The sequence below is a fragment of the Peromyscus leucopus genome, chromosome 2, assembly GCF_004664715.2.
Source record: "Peromyscus leucopus breed LL Stock chromosome 2, UCI_PerLeu_2.1, whole genome shotgun sequence".
Taxonomy (NCBI): domain Eukaryota; kingdom Metazoa; phylum Chordata; class Mammalia; order Rodentia; family Cricetidae; genus Peromyscus; species Peromyscus leucopus.
Window position 1 is genome coordinate 149,030,619 of NC_051064.1, and position 25,417 is coordinate 149,056,035.

Here is a 25,417-nt window from a genome sequence, read left to right on the forward strand (position 1 = left end):
ATACCAAAACTACATAGAGAAACCCCGTCTCAGCCCCCCAGCCCCCCAAAAAAAGAAAGAAATTCCTTGACATTTCTGGTAGAAAAGTGTGCTGTCCAATTCTCAGTTGTTTGAGAAACCTGCTTCTAAAGGATTTTCTACCAGGTACAGAATTCTGTGTTGACATTTTTTTTCTTAGAAGGGGCAGTTTACTGTCTTCCTATATAAATGATTTCTGAAGAAATGAACTGTTATGGTCATCTGTTTCTTGCTGCCTTCACAATGTACTCTTTGGTTTTATTTTCAGCAGTTTGAACAGGTTATGTTCAAGTAGGTTCTTAAAAATAATTTTTATTTTTTTAAAAATACCGATGTTCCTTGAATCTGCAGAATCTTGATTATTATATCTTCAAATATTTCTTCTAGGGTCCCACTCAATCCCATATTACGTAGTTTGAAGTTACCCCTGGACTCAACATGCTCTACTGTTTCCATGGCAGTCTGAGGAATCTAAGTGATATCCAAAACAATCTACGCGGGAGCTTAGTGATTCTTCTGTGTGCTGATGACAACCATTTTTCATGTCTGATTTGTTGAAACCGTTTGCTCCCCAGAGTATGTAAACATCAATGTTTGTCTCTTTGACTTGGGTTATATGAACATTTTTACATCACAGAGACAAATCAGTGGGAAACAGGAAGCAGGATACACAGTACCTCTGGAATTTCTAAGTCTTGTCTGACCCTTTCCTTCAGCTCCTTCTCAGAGCTGGCTTCGCTCACAGCCCACTTTGCCCATCAGCCTTGCAATGCACCATTCACGGTTATCTTACCTTGTCAGGCATCTCCATTGCTATGTGTTTGAGTCTTCCTTCCGTGACCACTTTGTCTCTTGGGAGCTGAGTTTCCCCTTCTTGCTTTTCCATAAACTTCATTTCTTTTTTGATAAGGACAGCAGAGACTGAGCAGTCATATCCCTGGAAAGGTCTGTGCTTGGATTAATGCAACCTTAGGCCAGGCTTGCGGTGTTATTACTATGGTTTTATGAATGATTCCACTTCCAAATTCCTCTCCCAGATTTGTGCTTCAAGTGGTGGCTGCTGAGAGTGTGAGCATCTGCTCCACTTCCAGCTCGTTATCCCTCTGCACTGACAATCTGTCTCTTGCATGTTGCTGGATTCAGTAAGCCAGTGCAGTCAGCCAGTAAGCAGCAGTCCAGTGTGCCTTGTTTCATTTGTTCCACAAGCCCAAGTCTTTTCTTGGATTCTAGAACTGCTAGCTGCTACTTCAGTACTCAACGGGGTAAAGAAAGGTCATAGATGTGCTGTCTTTTTCACTCTAGGTGTGGATCGATGCTCTTTCTTTGCTCCTGAGCAGAAAATGGAAGCACTCGCATATCCTTTATGACTGGGGTTAGTGAGCTCACAAAACAGCTGAGGTTTGGTGTGGTGGCAGCATTTAGTCCTAGCATGCTGAAGCCTGTTACAGAACATCATTTTACCTCAGGAATTTGAGATAACTGGAGTGACAAAGCAAGGCTCCATCTCAAAACCATGGGGGTGCTATCAGAGGGACTAGCTAAGGCTCTTTTTGTTGTTTTCTTCTTCCGTCATGCAGGGGGAGTTTTTCCTTTTCCTTTGAAGGATGGGAGGATTCAAGCTTGTTCTTCAAAGCAGTCAGGGCTCTCATTGATACCTTCCATATCTTGGCCCTAGACATCCTACCCTTCCACATTGTGAGAAATAAATGCCTTCTTGTTTGAAAACTACAATCTCAGGAAAAAAAACAAAAAACAAAAAACAAAAAAAACCCTGTGGGGAAAACAGGGTCTAATTTCGCAGCCCTGGCTGGCCTGGGACTCAGCGATCTACCTGCCTCTGCCTCTTGGTTGCAGGGGTATATATACTATTACACCTGGCGATCTCAGAAACTTTGATATAACATTACACAGTGCCCAAGGCTACAGTAACGTGCGATCAGTAGTTTGAGTTGGTTTGGGGTGTGGGAGTGTTACGTATGTGTGCATGTGAGTAGAGATCAAAGGTCAATTTTGGGTTTCATCTGTATCTCCACTTTATTTTTTGAGATCGGGTCTCTCACTGAACCTGGAGCTGAGCTGGGTAGATTGGCTGGCTAGTGGGTCCCTGGGATCTGCTTGCCTCCACACCTTAGCACTGGATTTACCAGCATGCACAGTCAGGCCTAGCCTTTACATGAGTCCTGAGGATCCGAATTTGAGTGCTCATACTTATGCAGCAAGGACTTTACCCATTGACCCACCTCCTCCCTAGTCTGCTGCCTTCAAGTCATGACAGATCCTGAACAACCCAGCTGTTGTTATTACTGGTCTTAGAAAGTAAATGTCACCCATGTTATGTATGCTTGCATTTGACAATGATAAATACTATTATAAAATTTACATGATCAAAATTTATGATTTCTAAAGTTGTATTAAACTTCGAGGAGAAAAATGAAAGAAAAGATAGTTAAGTTAAAAACAATCAGTGTGTAAATGACAATAGGCAAGTAGTAAGTCAATGTACACAGGCCAGCAGTGTGGCTCCATGAAGGAGTGCATGCCTAACAAGACCCTGGGTTCCTTCCCCAGCAATCCAATACAATCTCCAAATACAGATTTTTTTTTGCCTGTGATGTAACTAGGCAGCTTTCCAGAATAAAACCACTGAATATAATCAACTGACCCAATACTTTTAGAGTGAGCCTTATCTCACATTCAAGAAAAGCTCAAAAGGCCAATGCTGTCCACTCAGTTTAGATTATTTTTCATTTATTTGAAATGACAGAAAGGATTATCTCAATATTCTTTATTATCTGAAATGTATTAAAAATTTTCTTTTGGGTTTGGATAGCTCAGAAAGGAAAGAAACTAAGAATCTGATGGTGTGGTGGTTTGAAAGAAAATGGCCCCCAAAGGGAGTGGCACTATTAGGAGGTGTGGCCTTGTTGGAGGAAGTGTGTCACTGTGGGGGAGGGCTTTGAGGTCTCTTTTCCTCAAGCTTCCCTCAGTGTGACTTTCAGTCGACTTCCTGTTACCTGTAAGATGTAGAACTCTCAGCTACTACTCCAGCACCATGCCAGCCTTCACAGCACCATGCTCCCCACCATGATGATAATGGACTAAACCTCTGAAACTGTAAGCGAGTCACCCCAATTAAATGTTTTCTTTGTAAGAGTTGTCATGGTCATGGTGCCTCTTCACAGTAACAGGAAACCTAATTCACACAGATGGTATCAAAAAGCTAATTCTTTATTAAAGCACACTGAGCTACATCTGAAAACCATTTAGCTTCCAAGTGGTACTGTGCAGCCAGTATATTACTACTGTCAATGACTTACCACCACCCTGCAGCTCCATGCATGTGTCCATCACTGGTTTGACAGATCTGGCCATTGACTCAATGTAGAGCTGTTGACCCACATTCTTAATTTTGTTTACACTGGCATAGACCTGCTGCAAGGTCATCTTAGGAAGAAGAATGATAAAATAGGTTTAAAAATGTAGAAGTGTGCACTAAAAGACACACAAACAATACACGCTTCACTTCTGGATCTCTGAGACATGACTAAAAGCAGTCCTCACTTCAATTCCACTTCTTGCTGAGCCACTGATGCCAATCAAACTGTATATCCACCTATCTATGGCACACTGATGCCAATCAAACCGTACATCCACCTATCCATGGCACACTGATGCCAATCAAACTGTACATCCACCTATATGGCACACTGCTTTTAGAAAAGCACACAATTAATCTGAGGGTCACCTTGCAAAGGTGATTTTTTTCCTCTACAAGACAGGGTCCTTATCATGCAGCCCAGCCGGCCTTTGGGCTCTTGCTCTCCCTCCGACTGCTGAAATTATAAGTGTGTGCCACCAAGCCTATCTCAGACTTTCTTTTTACAGACATTTATCTAGATCCATTCAAATCATTTTCTAAAATAAATAGAAAGTTGTCAAATGACAAATCCCAAGATGTCACCAGGTGCAGGACCAAGACAGACACGTTGCATCTGCACAAAAACACATCTGCCACACACCTGTTCCTTCTGTGCTTCCTCCATACAGTGTCCACTTGCCTCACTGGAAGAGGTGACGCTGACGTGCTGCTCCTGTGAGCCGCTGCTGCCCAGGCTCCCGTAACCACTAGAAGCACTGGCATGAACCGGCTAGGAGGAAGGGGCCCAGTTCAGTTACTGCTGTGTAAGTGGTAAGGATACTCTCCTCAGAGCTTCTAATCTACAATCACCACAAAGCTAAGAGCTGTTAGCCTGGATGCTGGTGGGAGCCATGCCTCAGTGCCTTCCTATTCCCAGGGCAGAGACTAACTTTCTAGTCTAGGTGGGGATTACAGCACTTCGTCCTTTTAGATGCCATAAGATAGCTGATTTTTTGTAAATCAGATAATTTAATGAAATAAAACAAACTTTAGTTCTTTATAATAAATTTAGAATAGACAGAACACATAAAACAAAAACAGAGTTTTATAAAACTTCAGACACTTTACGAACCCTAGAGATTTTATCAAAGACATTTTGGAAAACCTCTGGGTTCATATTCTATGTGGGGACACACTCAACTCTATTTACTAACAGAACCCATCTTTGGTTGCTCTTTTCAATAGGTCATTTCCTTGTTCTTCCCTTATAATGGCAAGAGATACTGAGACCAATCATATCTCTCTTCTACTTTTAAAAACTGAATTATTTTAAAAAACACTGAAGCACAAACTCGGGAGCTGAGCACATTGCTGATGTCTGAAGCATGAGAAGAATTCTCTCATGAAGAAAGCAAGAAGTCAAGGGTCTGCCCCGTCACTACAGCCCAGGTGCTGGGCTGAGGGGCCTGTGCATCTCACAAGAATAAGGAACAAAATGACCAGAACCTAATCCATAGAAGCACAGGGAAAAGCAAACATTTCTAAAGACTCTCTCCTCACTGTGTTCTTATGACTTTACTAAGACCGAACTAACATAAAACACAATTTTGTGAATGATGTGTTTTAAAAATCTCTCACTTTACCTGCAAGAGAAGTTTGTGAATTTGTTCTTGTAATTCTGTTATGTCTTTGTTGTTATCGGTTGCCTTTTTTATTCTGGTAGCAAAAACATCCTCATTTAATGGGCTCCTATAAAACGTCAAGAGAAACAATGAGCCAAGAAACTGAATTTATTAAAATGAAGATAAAGTGCTTTCAATGGACCATTTAAAGAATAAGCTATGTTTTGATGAAATAGCTCCTTAACTCTAGATACAGAAAATATGGAGTTAAAATTCCCAAAGAAACAAACTAGATATAACAGTCTCCAACCCGCATGATCCTGGGGACAGAACACAGGACCTTGTACATGCTGGGAAAACACTCCACTACTAAGCTACATCCTCAGCCCTTGTTTTTTTGAGTCAAAGTCTTGCTACAATTAGCCCAGGCTAGCCTGGAGCATTTGTTCCTATCTCTGCCTCCTAAGAACTGGGATTATAGGCAAACACCTGGTACAGTTTAAGTTTCTCTGCAACACTGATCTTTGTGTAACATGTTCAGGTGTGTGTGTGTGTGTGTGTGTGTGTGTGTGTGTGTGTGTGTGTGTGTGTGTGTGTGTATAAATTTAGTAAATGTACCTGTATTCATAAAACCAGTGATAAGATACTTCTTTTGCTCCTAAGGGGTTCAGTAAAGACTGGTTTCAAAATTTGACTGAGTGGACTTCTCAGTATTCGTTAAGACCCTGAAGTTGCCAGGCAGTAAATGCTTAAATCTGAGCTGGAGACGACTCAGTGGTTAGGAGTTCCTGTTGCTCTTCCAGAGGACCTAAGTTTGATCCCTACACCCATGTCAGGTGACTCATAACCATCTATATGTCCAGCTCCTAGGGGATGTGAGGCCTCTGGTCTCCAAGGGTACTTGCACACACCCACATGCAGGTATACATTCCTAACCTACACATAATTTAAAAAATAGTAAAAATAAAACTTAAAAAAACTTAGCTGGATGTGGCAGCACACCCCTTTAATCCCAGCACTTGGGAGGCAGAGACAGGAGGATCTCTGTGAATTTGAGGCCAGCCTGGTCTACAGAGTGAGTTCCAGGACAGCCAGAACTACATGGTGAAACCTTGGCTCAAAAAATAAATAAATAAATAAATAAATAAATAAAAAATAAATAAATAAATAAATAAATTTAAGCTGCTAATCACCTACGCTGTCTGATAAAGATGACTCTACAGCCCATCCTAGTGGTGAAAAGGAGGCAGTGGCAATACTACCTCCCAGCTTATCGACAAACTTCAGAGGACTTACAATGGCCCACTGAGATGGTAAAATCATTGGTTGTGCAGGCTTATGACTGGAGATTGACCTCAGAACCCTCGGTGAAAGTGATACCCACACAAGATGTTCTCTGAGCTCTATACGTGTGTCATGTCATTGTATCCCATCTTGCATGATAAATTAAAAAACAAAATAAGAATTACTACCTGAATACAGTGAATGCCAACAAAGATAACAAAGACAAGAAACTAACATTTAGTAGGACCTTGTGGTGGTATTGTGTTCCCCAAAATATTGTGTACCTTAATAAACTTATCTGGGGTCAGAGAACAGAAAAGCCACTAGTTAGGCAGTGACAGCACACGCCTTTAATCCTAGCATTCCAGAGATAGAAATCCCTCTGGATCTCTGTGAGTTCAAGGCCACATTGGAAACAGCCAGGCATGGTGACTCACGTCTTTAATCCCAGGAAGCAAGCCTTTAATCCTAGGGAGTGATGATAGAAAGTAGAAAGGTATATAAGGCGTGAGGACCAGAAACTAGAAACATTTGCCTGGTTAAGCATTTGGCTGGTTAAGCATTTGGCTGGTTAAGCTTTCAGGCTTTGGAGCAGCACAGTTCAGCTGAGATTCATTCTGGATGAGGACTCAGAGGCTTCCAGTCTGAGGAAACAGGACCAGCTGAGGAACTGGCAAGGTGAGATAGCTGTGGCTTGGTCTGTCTCTCTTATCTACCAGCATTGACCCCAATAACTGGCCTCGGGTTTGATTTTATTAATAAGAACTTTTAAGATTCCTGCTACAGGACCTCCTCCTAAGAAACTGCTAGATTTTAAGAATATGAAAATAACATCTTCAAGGGCCATAAAGCAGCGCTTCTCAACCTGAGGGTTGTGACCCTTTGGCAAGCTCCTATCTCCAAAATATTTACATTACAATTCATAACAGTGGCAAAATAAATAAATAAAGTAGCAACAAAATAATTTTATGGTTGGGGGTCACCATAGCATGAAGAACTGTACTAAAGGGTCCTAGCATTAGGAAGGTTAAGAACCACTGCCCTAAAGAGTGATAGTCATTGTTTCAATTGCTTTACAAGTATCATCCCTTCAATGGGATGTCAACCTTCCCCAGGTCCCCTCATTATTAAAGGGAGAGGAGAGATAGGGGAGGGACCACCAGTCTAGGTACCGAGGTTTACACATTTGTCATGACATGAAACTACCTCTTGGGGCCTTGGTAGAGTGGGTACCAATGAGGAATACTGAGTCAGATATATCACCTCATCAAGTCTTATAAAGCAGGCATTATGCTTGGCATAGTGTGAGACTGGGTGATGATGTGGCCCAGTGGGAGAACGCTTGCCCAGCCCAGGCTGGATGGAAGAACTAACCAAGAAACAGCAAAGTCAGAGGCTGAAGAGATGGTTGCATGGTTAAGAACACTTTCGGGTCAGGCGGTGATGGCGCACGCCTTTAATCCCAGCACTCGGGAGGCAGAGGCAGGCAGATCTCTGTGAGTTTAAGGCCAGCCTGGGCTACAGAGTGAGATCCAGGACAGGCTCCAAAGCTACACAGAGAAACCCTGTCTCGAAAAACAACAACAACAACAACAACAAAAAAAACACTTTTGGCTCTTGAAGAAGACCTGGGTTTGGTTCCCAACACTCACATAGCTGCTTACAAGAGTTTGTAACTCCAGTTCCAGGGGATCCAGTGTCCTCTTCTGGCCTCCCTGGGCCCCAGGCACACACTCACAAGCAAAACACTTGTACATATAAAATTAAATCTTTAAAATTTTTTAATTTAATTTTTTGTGTGTATGGTATTTGCCTGAGTGTATGTCTGTGCACCATGAGCATACCTGGAACCTGCATAGGCCAGGAGAGGACACTGGATCTTCTGGACCTGGAGTTACAGATCTACAGTACAGCTATAGTGACCTAAAAGCTGAACCACCACCCAAGATTGTGATCATTATCAGAAAATTCAGAGTGCTGGTAGTGCCATGAAAGTAGAAACATAACCTGAATTCAGGACCTTATACTCAACCATGTCCATTTTCCCATGACAGGTGACATTTGCCCCACTCACCTGTGTACCCCACAGCAGCAACTGATGAACTTACGTTCGAACTCTATGTCGGCCAATGATGAAGGAAACCTTCCGGCTCCAGGGGTTCACAAAGCTGGACCAGCTGGAATCCAGAATGACATAATCTCCATTCTGAGTGCAGAATCTGATGGGCGAGTGTTCAAATGGAGGATGGCCCACATACTTTAAAACTACATAAAGCAAAAAGATTACAACCAAATCTTACACAGGCAAGGTTGCAAGTGTCCTGCTTCAGTTATCTACTTGGGATTTCGGCACTTTAAAGCAGGAAACAATTACTTTAGCAGTTTTAACCATTCTTTTATTTGGATAAAGGCTAAACTCTAATGAGAAATGAACTGAAAAATTAGAACCAATCAGTGGCAAATGACAACTTCCATAAAGGAGCAGGCCCCACCTTTTTGGTGTATGGCAACCATCAGAGGCCGATCTTCTGGGTGCAAATATGTTAAGATCGATGTTCCAATCAGATCCTGAGGTAGGTAACCCAGCAAAGGCACTGCCCTGGGGCACAGGACACAGCACAGGAAGCATGTTACACTGAGCAAGTAGTTAAGGCGTTTTTATATATTTAAAAATACCCACTCAGACTGGCAATATAACTCAGTTGAAAACTATGTGCTTAGTATACATAATAATTCTATCTCCCACTCTGCAAAATGAAACATCACCACCAAACCCTAACTTCTCTATTTAATTCTAAAAAGGAAGAAGATGAAAAGATGTCCATTAACACATCCATGAAACAAAAACCTAAGTGCCTGTGCTATGGGGAACAGATACAAGCTAACTATGCCAATAGTCACCTGACATGTTATATCACAATCATCTCATTCCCTACGAACAGGCTTGCAGGCTCACTGTGAATGTATGAATCAGAAGCTCTGGAGTCAGAAGCTGGACATGAATTTCTAGCAAGTTCCTCAGGAGTCTTGTGCTCTTTGTTGTCATTTAGAAAGAGCATAGGTAACAGAAGGATGCCAAGGATAATGTGGGCTATAAATTTATACAGCATTAGTGTAGTGTACACAGCGTTAGTGTAGTATAGTGTACACAGCAGTAGTGTAGTGTGGACCTTGACTGTCCTCCAAGGTTAGTACAGTGGAAAGAAGTTAGGGTACTGAGATACACCTATAGGCCTAGTCAATCTGACCCAGCTTAGAATCACCTAAAGGAAGTCTCAATTGAATAACTATCTTTATCAGGCTAGTCTTTGGACATGTCTGTGAGGGACTGCCTCAACTGTCTTAATGTAAGAGTGCCCTGTCTGGAGTGGGCAGTGTCATTTCCTGGGCAGGTGGTCCCAGGCTGTGTCAGAAAGCTAGCAAAACATGAGGCCATGGGGGAGTCAGGGAGTGAGCCCGCAAGCAGCATTCCTCCACAGTTCCTGCATTCAGGTTCCTGCCCTGTCTTCCCTCTATCTCCTGGTCCCAGGAAGGAAGTAGATTAACTTCACCAGGATGTCCTGACCCACCAGAGGTCTCAAGGCAGTGGAGACAGCCAAGTGATCATGGCCTGAAACTCAACAGTCATTAAACCTTTCCTTCCTCCTTACAAGCTGGTCATTTCCAGTACTCTACCACAGTAACAAAGGCTAGTGAACAAAAACATGACTAATAAGAATTGAATACAATGTAATGTCAAAATCAAATATAGAACCCAGATGGTGGCTCACAGCCATCTGTAACTCCAGTTCCAGGGGATCTGAAGCTGTCTTCTGTCCTCTTTAAAATGCTTCCACACATGGTACAGACATACATGCAGGCAAAACACCTGTACACATAAAGTAAATAATTTTTTTCTAAAAAAAAAATACTGAAAACCAGCAGTAACCACCATCTACTATCACTATGTTAAAAAAATAAAAGATCATTTTAAAATTGCCCTCAAAAAGAAAGGTTATATGTGTTCAAAATAGAGAAAAATTCTTAAACATTATCCTTTATTAAAGACATGTTCTCTTTCTTCCTCTTCAGAATAATTACAATATTTAGCATAAATTTTATTTGAGCAGCATTTGTCAAATGGAAATACCACTAGAGTAAATGCTAAAGGAGTTGAGTCTTGGTCCTAAATCGAGTACAGTCAGAACTGGTCCTTGGCTTATGTAAAGTAATAACACCTGCACCACCTGAGCCTCAACGCTATGAAATCTAGTCAGGCATCACATAGATCACTTTTAAAAATACAATATGCAAGATGTTTACACTAAAATTCAGCCAACAGGTAAAAGTACTTGCTGCCTAGCCTGCTGGCCTGAGCTGGATCCCTGAGGCCCACACAGTAGAAGGTGAGACCAAACAGGAGAAAGGTGGCCTCTGACCCCACATGTGCATGGCGCGCACACATGCACATGCACACACACAATTTGAAAATATATTTAAGAGGACTCAAATGAAGTTGCACTGTCACCAGCAGGAACCACACAGGCAAACCGACAGTGTCACAGGATACAGAACAGTACGCAAAGAGTAACGCAGACCTTGGTCTGTCTTTGGAAACAAACTTCTTTTAGGCTCTAAGAATTATTTACCTTTCATCTACTTCAAGAAACACACATCCTGGGGTGTGTGTTGTGGTAAAAATTCTTTTATCTACAGGGATTCGAGGAGCTATTAAGAAAGGAGAAAGACTGATTAAGGGTCAAACATCCAATTAATCATCTACTGAACTAGCTACTAAACATACAAGGAGTAACATCTCCATATGAAATGGCAGAAATCTAACTTAAATCTAAGGTCTGACTGCCATGAAGTCAAAGCTACAGTAAAATAATAATTTTCATTATTAACTTGATTTTGATGAGGTTAATATGTGATTACTACATTATGGTTAAACACAGAAAGTCTGTTACATTATAAATAGCTAATTTCTTTATCATAAATATCTAATAGTAAAAGGGGGAGTAAGGAAGGGACTGAGTATTCTTTGGTGGCAGTGTATAACTAAACAAAAACACTTGAAATAGGACTAAAGCAATTTGTCATGTAATAAAATTGGTACCGAGTCAGGTAAGCTCTGCTCTAAAATGTGCCCTGAAAAATGCAGGCAATACTCTGAAAATAGGCTTACATCCCATTTACTTCAACATGATGACTTCAATTGCAAGAAACCTCAGTGAATGCATAAAACGGCAGCCAGCAGAGCTCTCAGGAGTACATACACCATGCATACACTTCAACTGTCCGTTGCTACCTCAGTGCCCAAGCCACATTTATAGTAGTGTGGTGGTATTGTGTTCCCCAAAATATTGTGTACCCTAATAAACCTATCTGGGGTCAGAGAACAGAAAAGCCACTAGATACTTAGGATAGGCAGTAATAGCACACGCCTTTAATCCTAGCATTACAGAGGCAGAAATCCATGTGTTCAAGGATACAGCCAAGCATGGTGACTCGCACCTTTAATCCCAGAAAGCAAGCCTTTAATCCCAGGGAGTGATAGTAGAAGGCAGAAAGGTATATAAGGCCTGAGGACCAGGAACTAGAAGCGTTTAGCTGGTTAAGCTTTCAGGCTTTGGAGCAGCAGTTCAGCTGAGAGCCATTGGGATGAGGACACAGAAGCCTCCAGTCTGAGGAAACAAGACCAGCTGAGGAACTGGCGACCTGAGGTAGCTGTGGCTTATTCTGGTTCTCTGATCTTCCAGTATTCATCCCAATAACTGGCCTCAGGTTTGATTTTATTAATAAGAACTTTTAAGATTCATGCTACACAGTAGTGTTGCTGTTAATGTTTAACGTGTAAATCAATAGTTTTATGATTTCCTTTAAAAAGAAAATTTTATGTACATATGTGTTTGGTCTGCATGTGTCTACATGAGGAGGTCAGAAGAGGGTGTGTGTGAGATACCCTATACTGGAGTTATATACAATTGTGAGCCATCATGTGGGTGCTGAGACTTGAACCTGGGTGTACTGAAGAGCAGCCAGTGCTCTTAACCGCTGAGGTATGTATCTCTTTAGGCCCTTTATCCTTTTTTTTTTTTTTTAATGTAATTAACTTTTTGATCACTGTGCCCCTGAACTAATTTTTCCAATAATCCTGTTTTTATGGTGACTCATCGGGTGGCAATTTGTAGGAAAGCATATATCACGTCTCATCAGAACCAACTCTGATTTTTTTTTTTTTTTAAGTAGTAATTGGAAGCTGCCCATAAAGAAGTTTAGAAATGTATTTCTGTTTACTGAATATACATACTGTAATTTCTGGAAGTTTTGAAACACTTCTAGAATATGTTGTCTCCCCGCTCCATCATGTGTTGAGAATCAAACCCAGAGCCTTGTAGTTACACACCATGGCAAGCACTCTACCACTGTGCTACACCTCCAGCTTCTGCTTTGTTGAGGCAGGTAGTCACTATGTAGCCCAGGCTAGCCTTGAACTTGTTGCGTAGCCCAGGGCATACATGCCTCAGTCTCTTAAGGCATGTGCTACCCGGCAAATTCAATCATTCTTGTGGCTTCTTCCTGTAATGATTTTAGTGCTATTATTTCATATAAGACAGATATAAAAGACCATAGAACAGGTCACCTGTTGAGAAGGGACTAAAGTACTACATGTCTATCCAAGTGTGAGGCACAGACCACAAAGCCACACTGTGACAGCACAGGAAGTCAAGGTCACTAAGCAGTGATGACATCAATAAACATCAGCTAGAAGTGCTTACAGAGTTTAATCCCATATTGGACATGAAGCAGTCTTTGGTCCTAGAACTATAGAAACAGCTATCCCCATGCTCCTGTCTGAACACTGGCATTCTGCTTCTAACTGGCATAGGACATCCCGACTTACCTTCATAACCTGAGTGAATCTTCTCAACCAGTGCTAGACAGCAAGGCTCTGGTTCTGGCTGGGCAGAGCTGTGTACGTGAACCAAATAGGGGAGGATCCGGAATGGAGAGTAATGCTTCTTTTGTGCTCTGTCTTCACCTCCACTGAAGAGATCAAAGGTCATTAGAGCTGGTCCTGGCACACTCAGCCCTCTGTGAAAAGGCTGGGAATGCCCACTGGTAATTCCCAAGACAGAAAGACCCAGATCTAAAATGTTTAGAGATGTTTGTCTCCACCAAGGGAAGGTTAGCTTGAAATCTCAGTACCCCTGGACAATAGCACACATTAACTATGCATTGCGAAGGCAGTTTTATGGAGGACTGCTTACATCACTGTGAGAGTCACCCTACCCATGACCTGCTCATGACCACGCCCCAAACTCCTGTGGACTTGTACCCTTCCACTGTGAGGTCCCATGTGATCATATGGCCAAACCCAACTCTAGGGCATCCCTCTTCAGTATTTTAAAGAACTGACTCAGTCTCAAAGATTCTGCTCCTCCTTGGCTGCTGTAGGCTTGGCTTGAAGGTAAGCACTGTCCTGTAAAATGCCTGCCTGGTAAAAAGGGCATTAAAACCTAGCTGCCCAACCTGGCCTCTGGAGTAGAGGCAGACCCCTTCTCAGTTCTGAGGCAGCTCTGAGGATGAGCAAAAAGGTTTCTCTTGCATGGCTACTGAGACATGCCACCATGCTGTGGAGTCTAACTCTCCTCTTTGTCCTCAATCAAGCCTCTCTTCTAACTTAATCTAGATTAGGGACCCCTAGTCTCAAGGCAGTCTCAGAACTGCCAGAGCCACCCTCAGTCCTATGACCTTGCTTCTTACTTTAGTCATTTGGATGAGGGCCTTCCCCCAAACACACAAGAGTTCATGCTTGTATTTGTCCACCTTCCCTCCTATTGCTATGAAGAGCTGCTTCAAGCTTGCCATTATATACATTTGTCCTACATACTACCTGCTGGCCTGTACCTCTACCTAGAACTTGGTTCTCATACAGTCTCAATGTAGACCCAGGTCAACTGAGACACACTAAGCACCTCTCCAAGGTGCTTTTGCTACATGCTCCTGGGCTTCAAATATCTCCACCCAAGATTTCTCTTGCCATCCCTTACTCCTTTTTATATGATGTCTCGGTTCTAACCCATTAATAAGTGCCGGTAAAGCATCTAAAAGTTTTTCTTCCACCACCTCACTAGCCTGACTTTACAACCCAAGCCTTTCAGTGCTCCAGCTGACCTAGTCCTGCATACAGCAGCCCACAGTCCTTTCTAATGCAAAATATGCTTTCTTGAAAATGAAACTTCCTAGCAAGGTCCACAAACACTGGCAGCCCTGCAGTAAGGACTGACCCCTCATCAGACGAGGTCTCAATGGTAATGCCATTTCTCTCCACCTGCAACAGGGGATACCTGGAGAAATAATGGCTCTTAAGTCTGGGGTAAAAAAGTCTACGTTCAGTCCGGGATGTCTCATGACTAAAAGCAAAGGAGGCTGTCAAAGACCATGTAGATGCTGCCACAAGGGTGGGGCAGCTACCCTAACAGTATCCCGACTGGTCAAAGACAGGACAGTTTCACCACCATGAGGTGAATAGTAACTTTGCCTTTTAGAAATATTCTGAAATAATAAGCAGGTCTGAGGTTGAGATAAGAAAGCAGAGGGGAGGATCTGGAGGAGAAACAGATGGCACCAGGCTGGCTGTGACTTATAGCTGGGCAATTAGAACACACTGGTGTTGTAAAATATTTTAAAGTGTGTTATTTTTGTTTATGTTGCATTTGTTTAATCCTGTGAAGCTGTGTTACTGTGCCTGTCTAAAACACCTGATGGTCTAATAAAGAGCTGAACAGCCAATGGTGAGGCAGGAGAGAGAAATAGGCAGGGTTGGCAGGCAGAGAGAATATACAGGAGGAGAAATCTGAGAGGAAAGGAAGGAGTGAGAGGAGAGGAGGACATCGGGGTCCAGCCACCCAGCCACCCAGCCAGGCATGGAATAAGAGTAAGATTTACAGAAGTAGGAGAACAGGAAAAGCCCAGAGGCAAAGGGTAGATGGGATAATTTAAAGTTAAGGAAAGCTAGCTAAAAGCAAGCCAGGCTAAGGCCAGGTGTTCATAATGAAGAATAAGGTTCTGTGTGTGATTTATTTGGGAGCTGGGTGGTGGGACCCCCAAAAGAGCAAAAACCAACAACATTTTGGCACCTAATGTAGGGTCTGTATTTCCATGTAGGGCCTGAGAAAGCTGAAAGAAAAAGAAAAAAGAAAAAGGTTATGGCTCCTTCAAGAGACATTGCTGTTCAGCTAGCAGCACTAAATAAAAGCAGGAAGCTAAATAAAAACTGCTTGTGGGGCCGGGCGGTGGTGGCGCACGCCTTTAATCCCAGCACTTGGGAGGCAGAGGCAGGCGGATCTCTGTGAGTTCGAGGCCAGCCTGGGCTACCAAGTGAGCTCCAGGAAAGGCGCAAAGCTACACAGAGAAACCTTGTCTCGAAAAACAAAAACAAACAAACAAACAAAAAAAAAAAAAAACTGCTTGTGGCAAAGCAGTTACTGGCTTCCATAACTAGGTAGGTTGAACGCAGTTCTTAGTCAAGAATCTCTAAGGGGGCCATGAGCTTTAGGCTTGGCTTTCATGACCTGAGAAGTGGGTAGACCAGCGGCCAAAGCAGCAGGCAGAGGTCCACGCTGCTTAACAGTTAAAGGTTTGCTCACAGGGTCAAAAATGGCTAAAAGATATGCAATAAAACAGGTTTAGATAAACAACACAAAACAAAACAAAAAAACCTTCTAAACAGGTTCCAGTGTGTTTTACAATGTGCATAGGCTTAAGAAACAGAAAAAAAAAGGGTATAGTCATAGAAAAAAAAAAGAACAGTTAAGTAATAAAGTCTTTAAAGAGAGAAGTAAAATAATAAAAAAGTATAAGCCATGTAGAGATGGGAAATACACAGAGAGCCTGAATCCTGTATGTTATTGTGTTTTGAATTTTTTTTGATTATTGATAAGCAAACAATAGCTGCTGGCAGACATAGAACTGTGAATATGACTGCAAAATTGAGCCAACCTAGATACTTGAGGGCTATCTTAACTTTAAAAAAGAAGTCAAAAATGTATTTTTCAGATGGAAATCAAAAGTGCTTTGGAGTTTTGTTCCCACAGGAGATGAGAGGTTGTGGATTCCTTCAGGAAGAATATGGATCAGGAGTAATCAAGGGAGACCTCCTGAATCTTGATAGGTTGTATCTATTAACAAAGGTTAGACCTGGTCTTCCCAGGACTTGGCCATTATCTCAAATTTTCTCTCTGGGACTCTAAATACTTCGTCCACAGACAGCAGGAGGCAGTTTAGAGAAAACCATGCCCACATTCCCAAGAGTTGGAGGGTGTGGTGGTTTTGGGTTATTTGGTGGGTTATGGGTATTTGTTATCATTTAGGGGAATATAGTATATTGATACAAATTTAAAGTTATTTTTGTTACAGGGTCTGTAGATTTCACTCTTGTTTAAAGGATTTTTGTATATTGATAAAAATTTAAGGTTATTTTTGTTACAGCATAGTGTATGTATATTTCTATTTTTGTTTGAGGTATTGTGACTATGCAGTTCATTTGGAAATTTAGGGTGAAGTTCTAGTTTTTGAAAGCTATTATTATAAACTATATAGGAGAATCAGGAACATAGGTTAGTGATTGGGCATTTGTAACAACCAAAATTGTATATATGTAAGGTATGCTTTCCAGATTATATAGAGACATATTTTAGATAGTCTTCAAACCTTTCAAAGACCTACAGAATATGCTATTTAAAGATTTATTTATTATGTACACAGTGTTCTGCCTCCATGTATGCCTGCAGGCCAAAAGAGGGCACCAGATCTCATTATGGATGGTTGTGAGCCACCATGTGGTTTCTGGGAATTGAACTCAGGACCTCTGGAAGAACAGCTAGTGTCTAGCCTGAATATGACATTTAAAATGTTTTGTTAACCTAAAGTTTTTCATGACAACGAGACACATCTGCTCCTGGAAGCATTAATTTACTTCAGAGATGATGGGCATTGAAGAAATCCCTTACAGAGTTTGCTTTCATTGTGGCAAGGTTAGCCACTAGGAAAAAAAAAATTGCTCTTGCCTTTGACTGCTGACAATGTGCTGTGCAGACTGGACATGCAGGACACACAGGGAAAATACTGCTGAACTTTGCCCAAACAAGGCAGGACAGTCCTTCACAGTTCCTGCTTTACAGAAGAGTCTGCCAGATATTCTGCAAGACACACAGGAAAGTGACTGCTAAACTTTGCCAAAACAAGGCAGGATAGTCTTTCAAATTTCCTGCTTCACTGAAAAGTTTGCCAGATAATCTGGACCAGTAGGCTGAAGATGGATGCCCCAATGTTGCAGAGGAACTTTGGGTGACTGTCCAGGCAGCCAAATGTCTCTGTTGTTAGATAATATTATATCCTCATCCTCTAGGTCTTTGATGGAGTTGAAGACTAGATAGTTATAGTTGCAGTTTTCCTTAGTAATGATAGAAAGTAAATTAGGTGTAAAACTTTGGATTCACTAAGATAGGATAGAAGATGCATTATTTTCTCCAAATACGCTAACTACAAATGTACTGAATATTGTAAATTAATTCTTACTTGATAACTGTTTTTGTTGTATGTAGTTACACTATGTTAAAGTTGAAACATTTCTTTTTATTTAGACGAAAGGGGGAAGTATTGTAGAATATTATTTTAAATGTGTACTTTTGTTTATGTTGCATTTGTTTAATTCTGTGAAGCTGTGTTACTGTGCCTGTCTAAAACACCTGATGGTCTAATAAAGAGCTGAACGGCCAATAGTGAGGCAGGAGAGAGAAATAGGCAGGGCTGCAGGCAGAGAGGATAAATAGGAGAAATCTGGGAGAAAAGGAAGAAGGCGTGGGAATGAGGAGGACTCCAGGGGCCAGCCACCCAGCTCCACAGCCAGCCATGGATTAAGAGTAAGATTTACAGAAGAGAATGGGAAAAAGCCCAGAGGCAAAAGGTAGATGTGTTAATTTAAAGTTAAGGAAAGCTGGCTAGAAGCAAGCCAAGCTAAGGCCAGGTGTTCATAATTAAGAATAAGCCTCTGTGTGTGATTTATTTGGGAGTTGGGTGGTGGGCCCCCCAAAAGAGCACAAACCAACAACATATTGGTTCATTATACTATTTTCTCTGCTTTCATTAGGTTAGAAACGTCTAAGGAAAAGGTTTGAAAATAGTTAATCTCAACAAAATACTTCCTCTGAAAGTGAAGTTCCCTGTGATCTAGTCCCTGCCTCTTTATCTGCCTTCCTCTCTTCTGTTCCACCCTAGAACCTTTGCACTTCTGTCCTTTCCACATGGACGATGCTTCCTCAGGAACTTCCTTAAAGTTGCCCAGCTTACTCCTTCACCTTCTTCAGGTCACTGGCTGCAACTGGGATTCCTCAGAGAAGAGTTCTTTCATCAGTCCGGTGCTTTGTCACCACCAAAGTACGTGTCAAAGCCAACTGTCGGTGCAATGGTGGTGAGCAATGCAGGGCTCTAAGGGGTAAAGGAGCACCACCATAATGAAGGGATTAAAGCAGTCCCTGTCAGTTGGTTAACTTTGGTGAGAGCTGGTTGTTATGGTGTCTGGCTCCCTCTGCCTTTTTGCCCAGTGCCAAGCAGACACTGCCTTCATGCTCTCCAGCTCCCAGAACTGCAAGCCCAAACACACACTTCTCCTTTACAAACTAGCCAGTCTTAGAGATTCTGTTACAACAGAAGACCAGACAAAGTGACTAAATAGAACACCAATTTCTCCACTGTCCAGAACTCGCTTTCTTGTCCTGAATTTGTTGCTAATGGCCACATTTATATTTATATATTATTGGTCTCCTGCTTACAGAATTTAAGTACACAGGAACAAAAAATTTGCTTTGAAGAGAGTCTGATTCTCTTATAGGACCTAAAAGTATTTAGTGTAACAAACCTGTGTGTCATTTATGTTGGGAGCATAGCATGAAGGTCCTTGAGCCCACAGATCTTCAGAGAAACCAGGAATGTTAAGCATACAGGATTGTCTTTACAATAGGTAAGATGAAAACCTGTTCTTCCCTCCAGAAAACTGAGAATTTGAAATGATTAACAACCTGGTGATCTGTGTCATCTGTTGAGCCAGGCCATGTCAAGCTCTTACAGCCAGGACTGGTGGTGGCTAGTAATCTAAATGACCCTTATAGCCAGAGGCTCCCCCAAGCTCCCACAACCAGGACCAGAGGTGGCTAACAGCCTACATGACCTCTATGCTATCAGTATGACAAGACCAGACCAGACATTTAGGCCCTTAAGCTATGCAGGTATCATATCTCTAGAACCCATCTTCTTGGAGGGAATGACATGTACCCTGAGTTGAGTTTCAATGTAATTATGCTTCTTTGTGCACCTGGGATTGTATTACACCAGGAAACTTCTGTTTTCAAATTGTATTGGGAATAAACTGCCTGTTGTTAGACTCCCTGAAGTCTGATCCAGGTTGACAAAGTCAATCTGTACCAGGTTCTTATCTCTTATTTCATTCTTATTTCATTCTTATCTCTTCGTGGGGTTAGCTTCCCTGTATGATACCTGCAGTGACCACCCCACCCCCTCAATCCACATACACACATTTACTGCATTCCAGGCATGCTCTTGATAAACACACTTGTGAATGACACAGTAAACCACAGCCCTTCCATGCACACAAACACTATTAGCTCAATACCGTCCACCCCCAACCCCCGGTTTTACAGCATATCTGGTTATTTCCATTATAAACATTTTTCTTTCTATAAACATCTGGAGTAGTTACTACCATCAATACTAATATTAACAAGTGTGACACTTAAAAATGTTTTTTCTTGCTGGGCATGATGGTGCACACCTTTAATTCCAGCACTCAGGAGACAGAGACAGGTGGATCTCTGTAAGTTCAAGGCCAGCTTGGTCTATAGAATGAGTTCTAGGCAGTCAGGGCTACACAAAGAAACACTGTCTCAAAAAATTTTTCTTTCTTTTTACTATGAAAGCCACATTATAGTAGTTTGTTCAGAGGGCAACAACTATCTACAAACAGTCACTTCTGTTAAAGTATGCTCAATTTTCTTCTAGATCACTGTCTTTTTAAGCCCTGCTACTAAAAATTCTAAGAACTGAGAGGTAGGTGTGGAGAAATTTAAAAAATTAACTTTAAATGTGACTGAAAAAAAAAAAAAGCAAGCAAAATGGGCCTCAAGACAGTTGCTTTATTGTTTACTTCAGACCAGGGCTCTGATGTCAGATGGGTCTAGCAATTATCTTTCAGTGCTTTTATTTTTCTTCTCAACCACATGCAAGTTCTTACGGCAAGAATCAAGAGGGTTTTTGTTTTTGTTTTGTCTCATTTTGTTGTATGCAGGATAGAATCTAGCTGAATATGAAAGAGTCACCATAACAGTTGAATAGAAATTAGAGCCACGTTTTGAGCCTCCACATCCTTTACTTACCAGATTCTGCAGAAGAAGGATTTCACTGGTGCATATTCATACTGTGAAGCTAGAAAGAAAGAAAAATGGTCATGTGCCCCTCCCAGGGCAGCTCCTCAGTGAAGCCGTCCTGTGTGAGACTCTGAGCTTCCCTTCATCTAACCCCTAGGTCTTTCCTTTACCCTCCAGCTAAGCACATCCACTATTTCTAATGTCACCACGATGATCTGATGATGACTATTTTGGGGGCTAACAGTCTGGCCTACTCTAACAATGTGAGGAAGTTTGGAGTACTTTCAGATTTCAGTTCTCTGATGTTTAAATGAGACTGTTCTCCTTCACTTCAGTACAGCCTTGGGGAAATCTACGTTACGTGTATGACCCTCCTATGACTCTCATGTACTGCTAAGTCATCTCTAGAGGACTAGACAATTCACAGGAGTGTTTGTTTTTCTCTTCCTCATGCCAATGGTTTCCATCAGCCTTCTTGAAATATATGCTGACACCCTAGAGGTAAATGTACTTTACAGTCAAGTGAGGAGGCAGAACCTCTGCCCAAATGTTTTACTGAAGTGAAGAGACCTAAGTTACAGAACTATGGAAAACTGTTAAAATATACACATTAATGCTGTGGGATGGTCTGTATGCCAAATCTGTTACTCTCATTGGTCAATAAATAAAACACTGATTGGCCAGTGGTCAGGCAGGAAGTATAGGCGGGACTAACAGAGAGGAGAAAAGAAAGAACAGGAAGGCAGAAGGAGTCACTGCCAGCCGCTGCCGCCAGGACAAACAGCATGTGAAGACGCCGGTAAGCCATGAGCCACGTGGCAAGGTATAGATTTATGGAAATGGATTAATTTAAGCTGTAAGAACAGTTAGCAAGAAGCCTGCCACGGCCATACAGTTTGTAAGCAATATAAGTCTCTGTGTTTACTTGGTTGGGTCTGAGTGGCTGTGAGACTGGCAGGTGACAGATTTGTCCTGACTGTGAGCAAGGCAGGAAAACTCTATCTACACATTAACATAACTAGTGAGAAGCCCACAGATTCAAAATATTAAAGAGGGCCATGTCTTTGCACATCTAAGGAAAGGATCATAAGAATAATTGGAAACTGCCTCCTGCTCACACCATTTACACATTACATCAGGTTTCTATGTTCACAAGCCACTGCAGAGCCATGAACTAGACTCTGTTATCTCAGTGGACACAAGCCCATAAGGCATTCAACACGCTGAATGTGAGTCCTTACTTCTGCCAATGAGTTCTTAAAAACCATCAGGTCCTTCTGAGAGGTTTACACAACCAACATTAAGTGGAAGCATATTCTAAAACACACTAAACTGATAGCAGATTATATAGCACTCTGTGTCCACTTACGTCCTCTAAGCTCCAAGGAGGAGACTGGAGCAGGTAACCTGGGCACAGCCCAGACGGGCACGGAGCTTACTAACTGTTCTCAGCTGAAGCCTGAACCTGAGATTTGCACTGCGGAAGGACACTATTTGTAGTAAACTAGATGCTTCAGGTTGCATGGCAGAAGCCTCCCCCACCAAAAAAAAGTGATGCTGGGGATTGTGCAAGAATATATTATAGAGATTCAGCTGTATATCAAAGCTATACCTAGAAATTTGAAGGCATTTTTCTAGAAGAAGCCACTTATCAAGGAATATTTGGTGTTATTCAATTTTTAATATTTCAGCTGTCTTCTACTATGAAATTCATGTGCGCCCATATACTACTAGATCATTTGGCAAACAGTTCAGCTTCTCAGACCTCCTGATCCACTAGGTAACACTCCTCCCAGAGCCTAGGAGACAGGCAGGCTGTAGATGCATAGCTTTGCTTCTTGTGCAAATGAAGTTCAGACCCCCCTTCCCCAGACAGGAAAATGGCATTACAGAGCAACTGACTCAGGACAACAGGGCCTTCTGCATAACCAGGTGCAGTAAGGACTGGAGCGAAATTCTAGAGTGGCCAGGAAAGAAAGAACATGGAGAGTTTCTGTAGATGCTAAGGCAGAATGGCTCAGGTTAAGGAGTGAGGAGCAAGTAAAAGTTTCTTATAGATTGCAGATGAATCAGATCAGGAGAGGAGGAAGGAAAGATGGAGGATGAAGGAACAGGAGATGAAGATGAGATAAAAACGTAAGTGCTTATTTATTATTACTAGGGCTATGAGGGATAGAAAAAAAGTAGGTACAAAGAGGAACTGAGACTCAGGGCGGAACTGAAGCTGTACAGATAGAATTTTGCCACAGAGGAATAATGTAAACAGACAAAGAGCATGGTGTATGTAGATTCCTTTCCCTCAGATACCCCACCAGACGTAGCATCTTCCCTAGGACTCTGGGGAGGAATCTTCTCAGGGCCAGGACTTGGGAAAATTCCATTAGGGGATATAGTCCAGTCAGGAGATGACTGCCTAGCCTGCATGAAGTCCTAGGTTTGATCCCCAGCACTGAGTAAGTTGGCCTGGTGGTATCTGCCCGTAGTCCCACCACTTAGGAGGAAGAGGCAGGAAGATAACAGTTTAAGGCCATTTTCTGCTATGTAGTGAGTCTGTGAGTAGCCTGGTATACTGGCTGGTTTTTTGTGTCAATCTGACACAAGCTGGACTCATCAGAGAGGAAGGAGCCTTAGTTGAGGAAACTCCTCCATGAGATCCAGCTGTAAGACATTTTTTTTCAATTAGCAATCAATGAGGGAGGGCCCAGCCCATGGTGGGTGATGCCATCCCTGGGCTGGTGGTCCTGGGTTCTATAAGAAAGAAGGCTGAACAAGCCATGTGAACCAAGCCAGTAAGCAGCACCCCTTCATGGCTTCTGCATCAGTTCCTTCCTCCAGCTTCCAGCCCTGCTTGAGTTCTTGTCCTGACTTCCTCCAATGATGGACTATGATCTGGAAGTGTAAGCCAAATAAACCCTTTCCTCCTCAACTTGCTTCTTAAAGGTCATGGTGTTGCATCACAGCAATAGAAACTCTAAGACATCTGGGTTACAAACAAACAAACAAACATACAAATAATAAATAAATAATAATAACCTAATTTGAGAAACAATTGAAATCAAAGAAAAGGCTGATACATATGGTGTATACTGAGCTTTAAGAGATGGTTCACAAAGAATATGAGGGATATAGAGTGACTTTAGAAAGAAAGTCACACAGGACTGAACGCGCTAAAGAAAACTGACTGCATTATCTGGTTCAGAAAAACAAGCCTTTCACATGGAAACAAAGGTATGGGATCCATGAACTTTTAGGGGTCAGAAAAACTGAGTAGGGGCTATCAGAATCTTATCTATAAAGTCAAAGCTATTACACAAAGAGAGTGCATGAGGTCAACATAGGAATAAAGTATGTTGCATTAATTCACAGGAAGCACACCTGTATAGCAACCACCCACTGTGAAGTATGCTGGTAATCAAAGCTATTTTTCATATAAAATCTGTGAAATTTCAGTAAGTTTGTTATACTACTGAACAATAAAAATATCATTTTGTTGTGTTCTTTTTAAAAAGAAGAATAAAGCCTGTGGTGGTACACACCTTTAACCCCAGTACTCGAGATGCAAAGACAGGCAGGTCCCTGAGTTTGAGGCCAGCATGGTCTACAAAACAAGTTCCAGGACAGCTGTGGCTATATAGGGAAACCCTGGCTCAAAAACCCAAGAGGTAAAATAAATACATAAATGAAGTACAAAGAATAAGGGAAACAACACAGTCTGTTTGTTGTAAATAGCATGTTAATGACCAGATCCTGGGGCAAGATACTCAACCTCACATCAGTCCTATTACCTCTTCGGGTCCAGTTGTTCCAGAAAGGAAGCTGACTTCGAATAGTGTGTGTGTAGAACACCCTCACGTCTTGAGGTGCAAGCAGGTCAGCAAAGTGCAAGGACTTCAAGAAATCTTTGTCAGAATTCAGGATCGAAGCAGCCTGTTCAGAAACGTGCATGAACCTTCCAGACAGAAAAGAAAACACTGCCACAAAGGTACCCTGTGGAATTAAAACAAGAACTGAGGAACTTAAAAACAACACCCTCTGAAAGTCAATTTCTTCTGGATTTCCACCACAATCCAAGGCGTAAAATACATGCACACACATACACACATGTACCCCTTGTAAAGAAAAAAAGCTTCCTAAAATCGTTTTCTCCAGCATGCTTAACAGCTATCGTAAAAGTTACACCATGCTTCCTCAAAGTTTCATCTCCATGCCAAGAAGCCCACACCAGCTTCTATGAAGACTAAATATACATGTGGCATGTACACTTCTCTCTTCTGCAAACTGTGCTTCCACCAGGAGGGACTGTCTTCTTGTCAGGAATGCAGATTCTGTGCCTAAAGACCAAGGTCAGGATCTGCCTCCTCACAAGCTGTCCCTGACAGACCTCATTACATAAGAATTGTACCTCAGATCTGTTTTACTAGTCAACTAACATCATTTGTAATCAGTCATCATGCTTGCTCACATGGACCTGTTTCCCTGTCTAGACCCACTGTAAAGATTCTAGAGGGTGAATGTTTTCTTAAAACTTGTTTTTTTAGACCCCTACTACAGTACTATGCACATTAGTAGAATAAGCTCAATTACGTAATGCTACACAACTCCTGTTGTAATACTATAAAAACATTAAGTTAAAGTGATTCAGAAGTCTAAACATCAAATTAAGGAGTCTCCACCATCAATAAAATATGAGGCTTAATTACTCTGACAAC

General features: G+C 41.9%; 1 protein-coding gene across 4 annotated transcripts in view; it reads right to left on the reverse strand.

The window, feature by feature from the left end:
• Per3 (period circadian regulator 3) overlaps positions 1–25,417 on the reverse strand; it is a 51,142-nt gene that overhangs the window by 23,292 nt on the left and 2,433 nt on the right. For 3 of the 4 annotated variants that reach the window (XM_028883122.2, XM_028883120.2, XM_028883121.2), the window contains exons 4-12: positions 24,494–24,695; positions 20,718–20,766; positions 13,169–13,311; positions 10,911–10,989; positions 8,775–8,881; positions 8,391–8,547; positions 5,020–5,125; positions 4,038–4,166; positions 3,336–3,462 (exon numbers count right to left, since the gene is read on the reverse strand). In XM_028883122.2, coding sequence (XP_028738955.1) covers positions 3,336–3,462; positions 4,038–4,166; positions 5,020–5,125; positions 8,391–8,547; positions 8,775–8,881; positions 10,911–10,989; positions 13,169–13,311; positions 20,718–20,766; positions 24,494–24,695 — 1,099 coding nt within the window. Of the gene's footprint in view, positions 1–3,335; positions 3,463–4,037; positions 4,167–5,019; positions 5,126–8,390; positions 8,548–8,774; positions 8,918–10,831; positions 10,851–10,910; positions 10,990–13,168; positions 13,312–20,717; positions 20,767–24,493; positions 24,696–25,417 lie in introns of those variants that run through there. The other variant, XM_037203209.1, reaches the window with a different exon arrangement.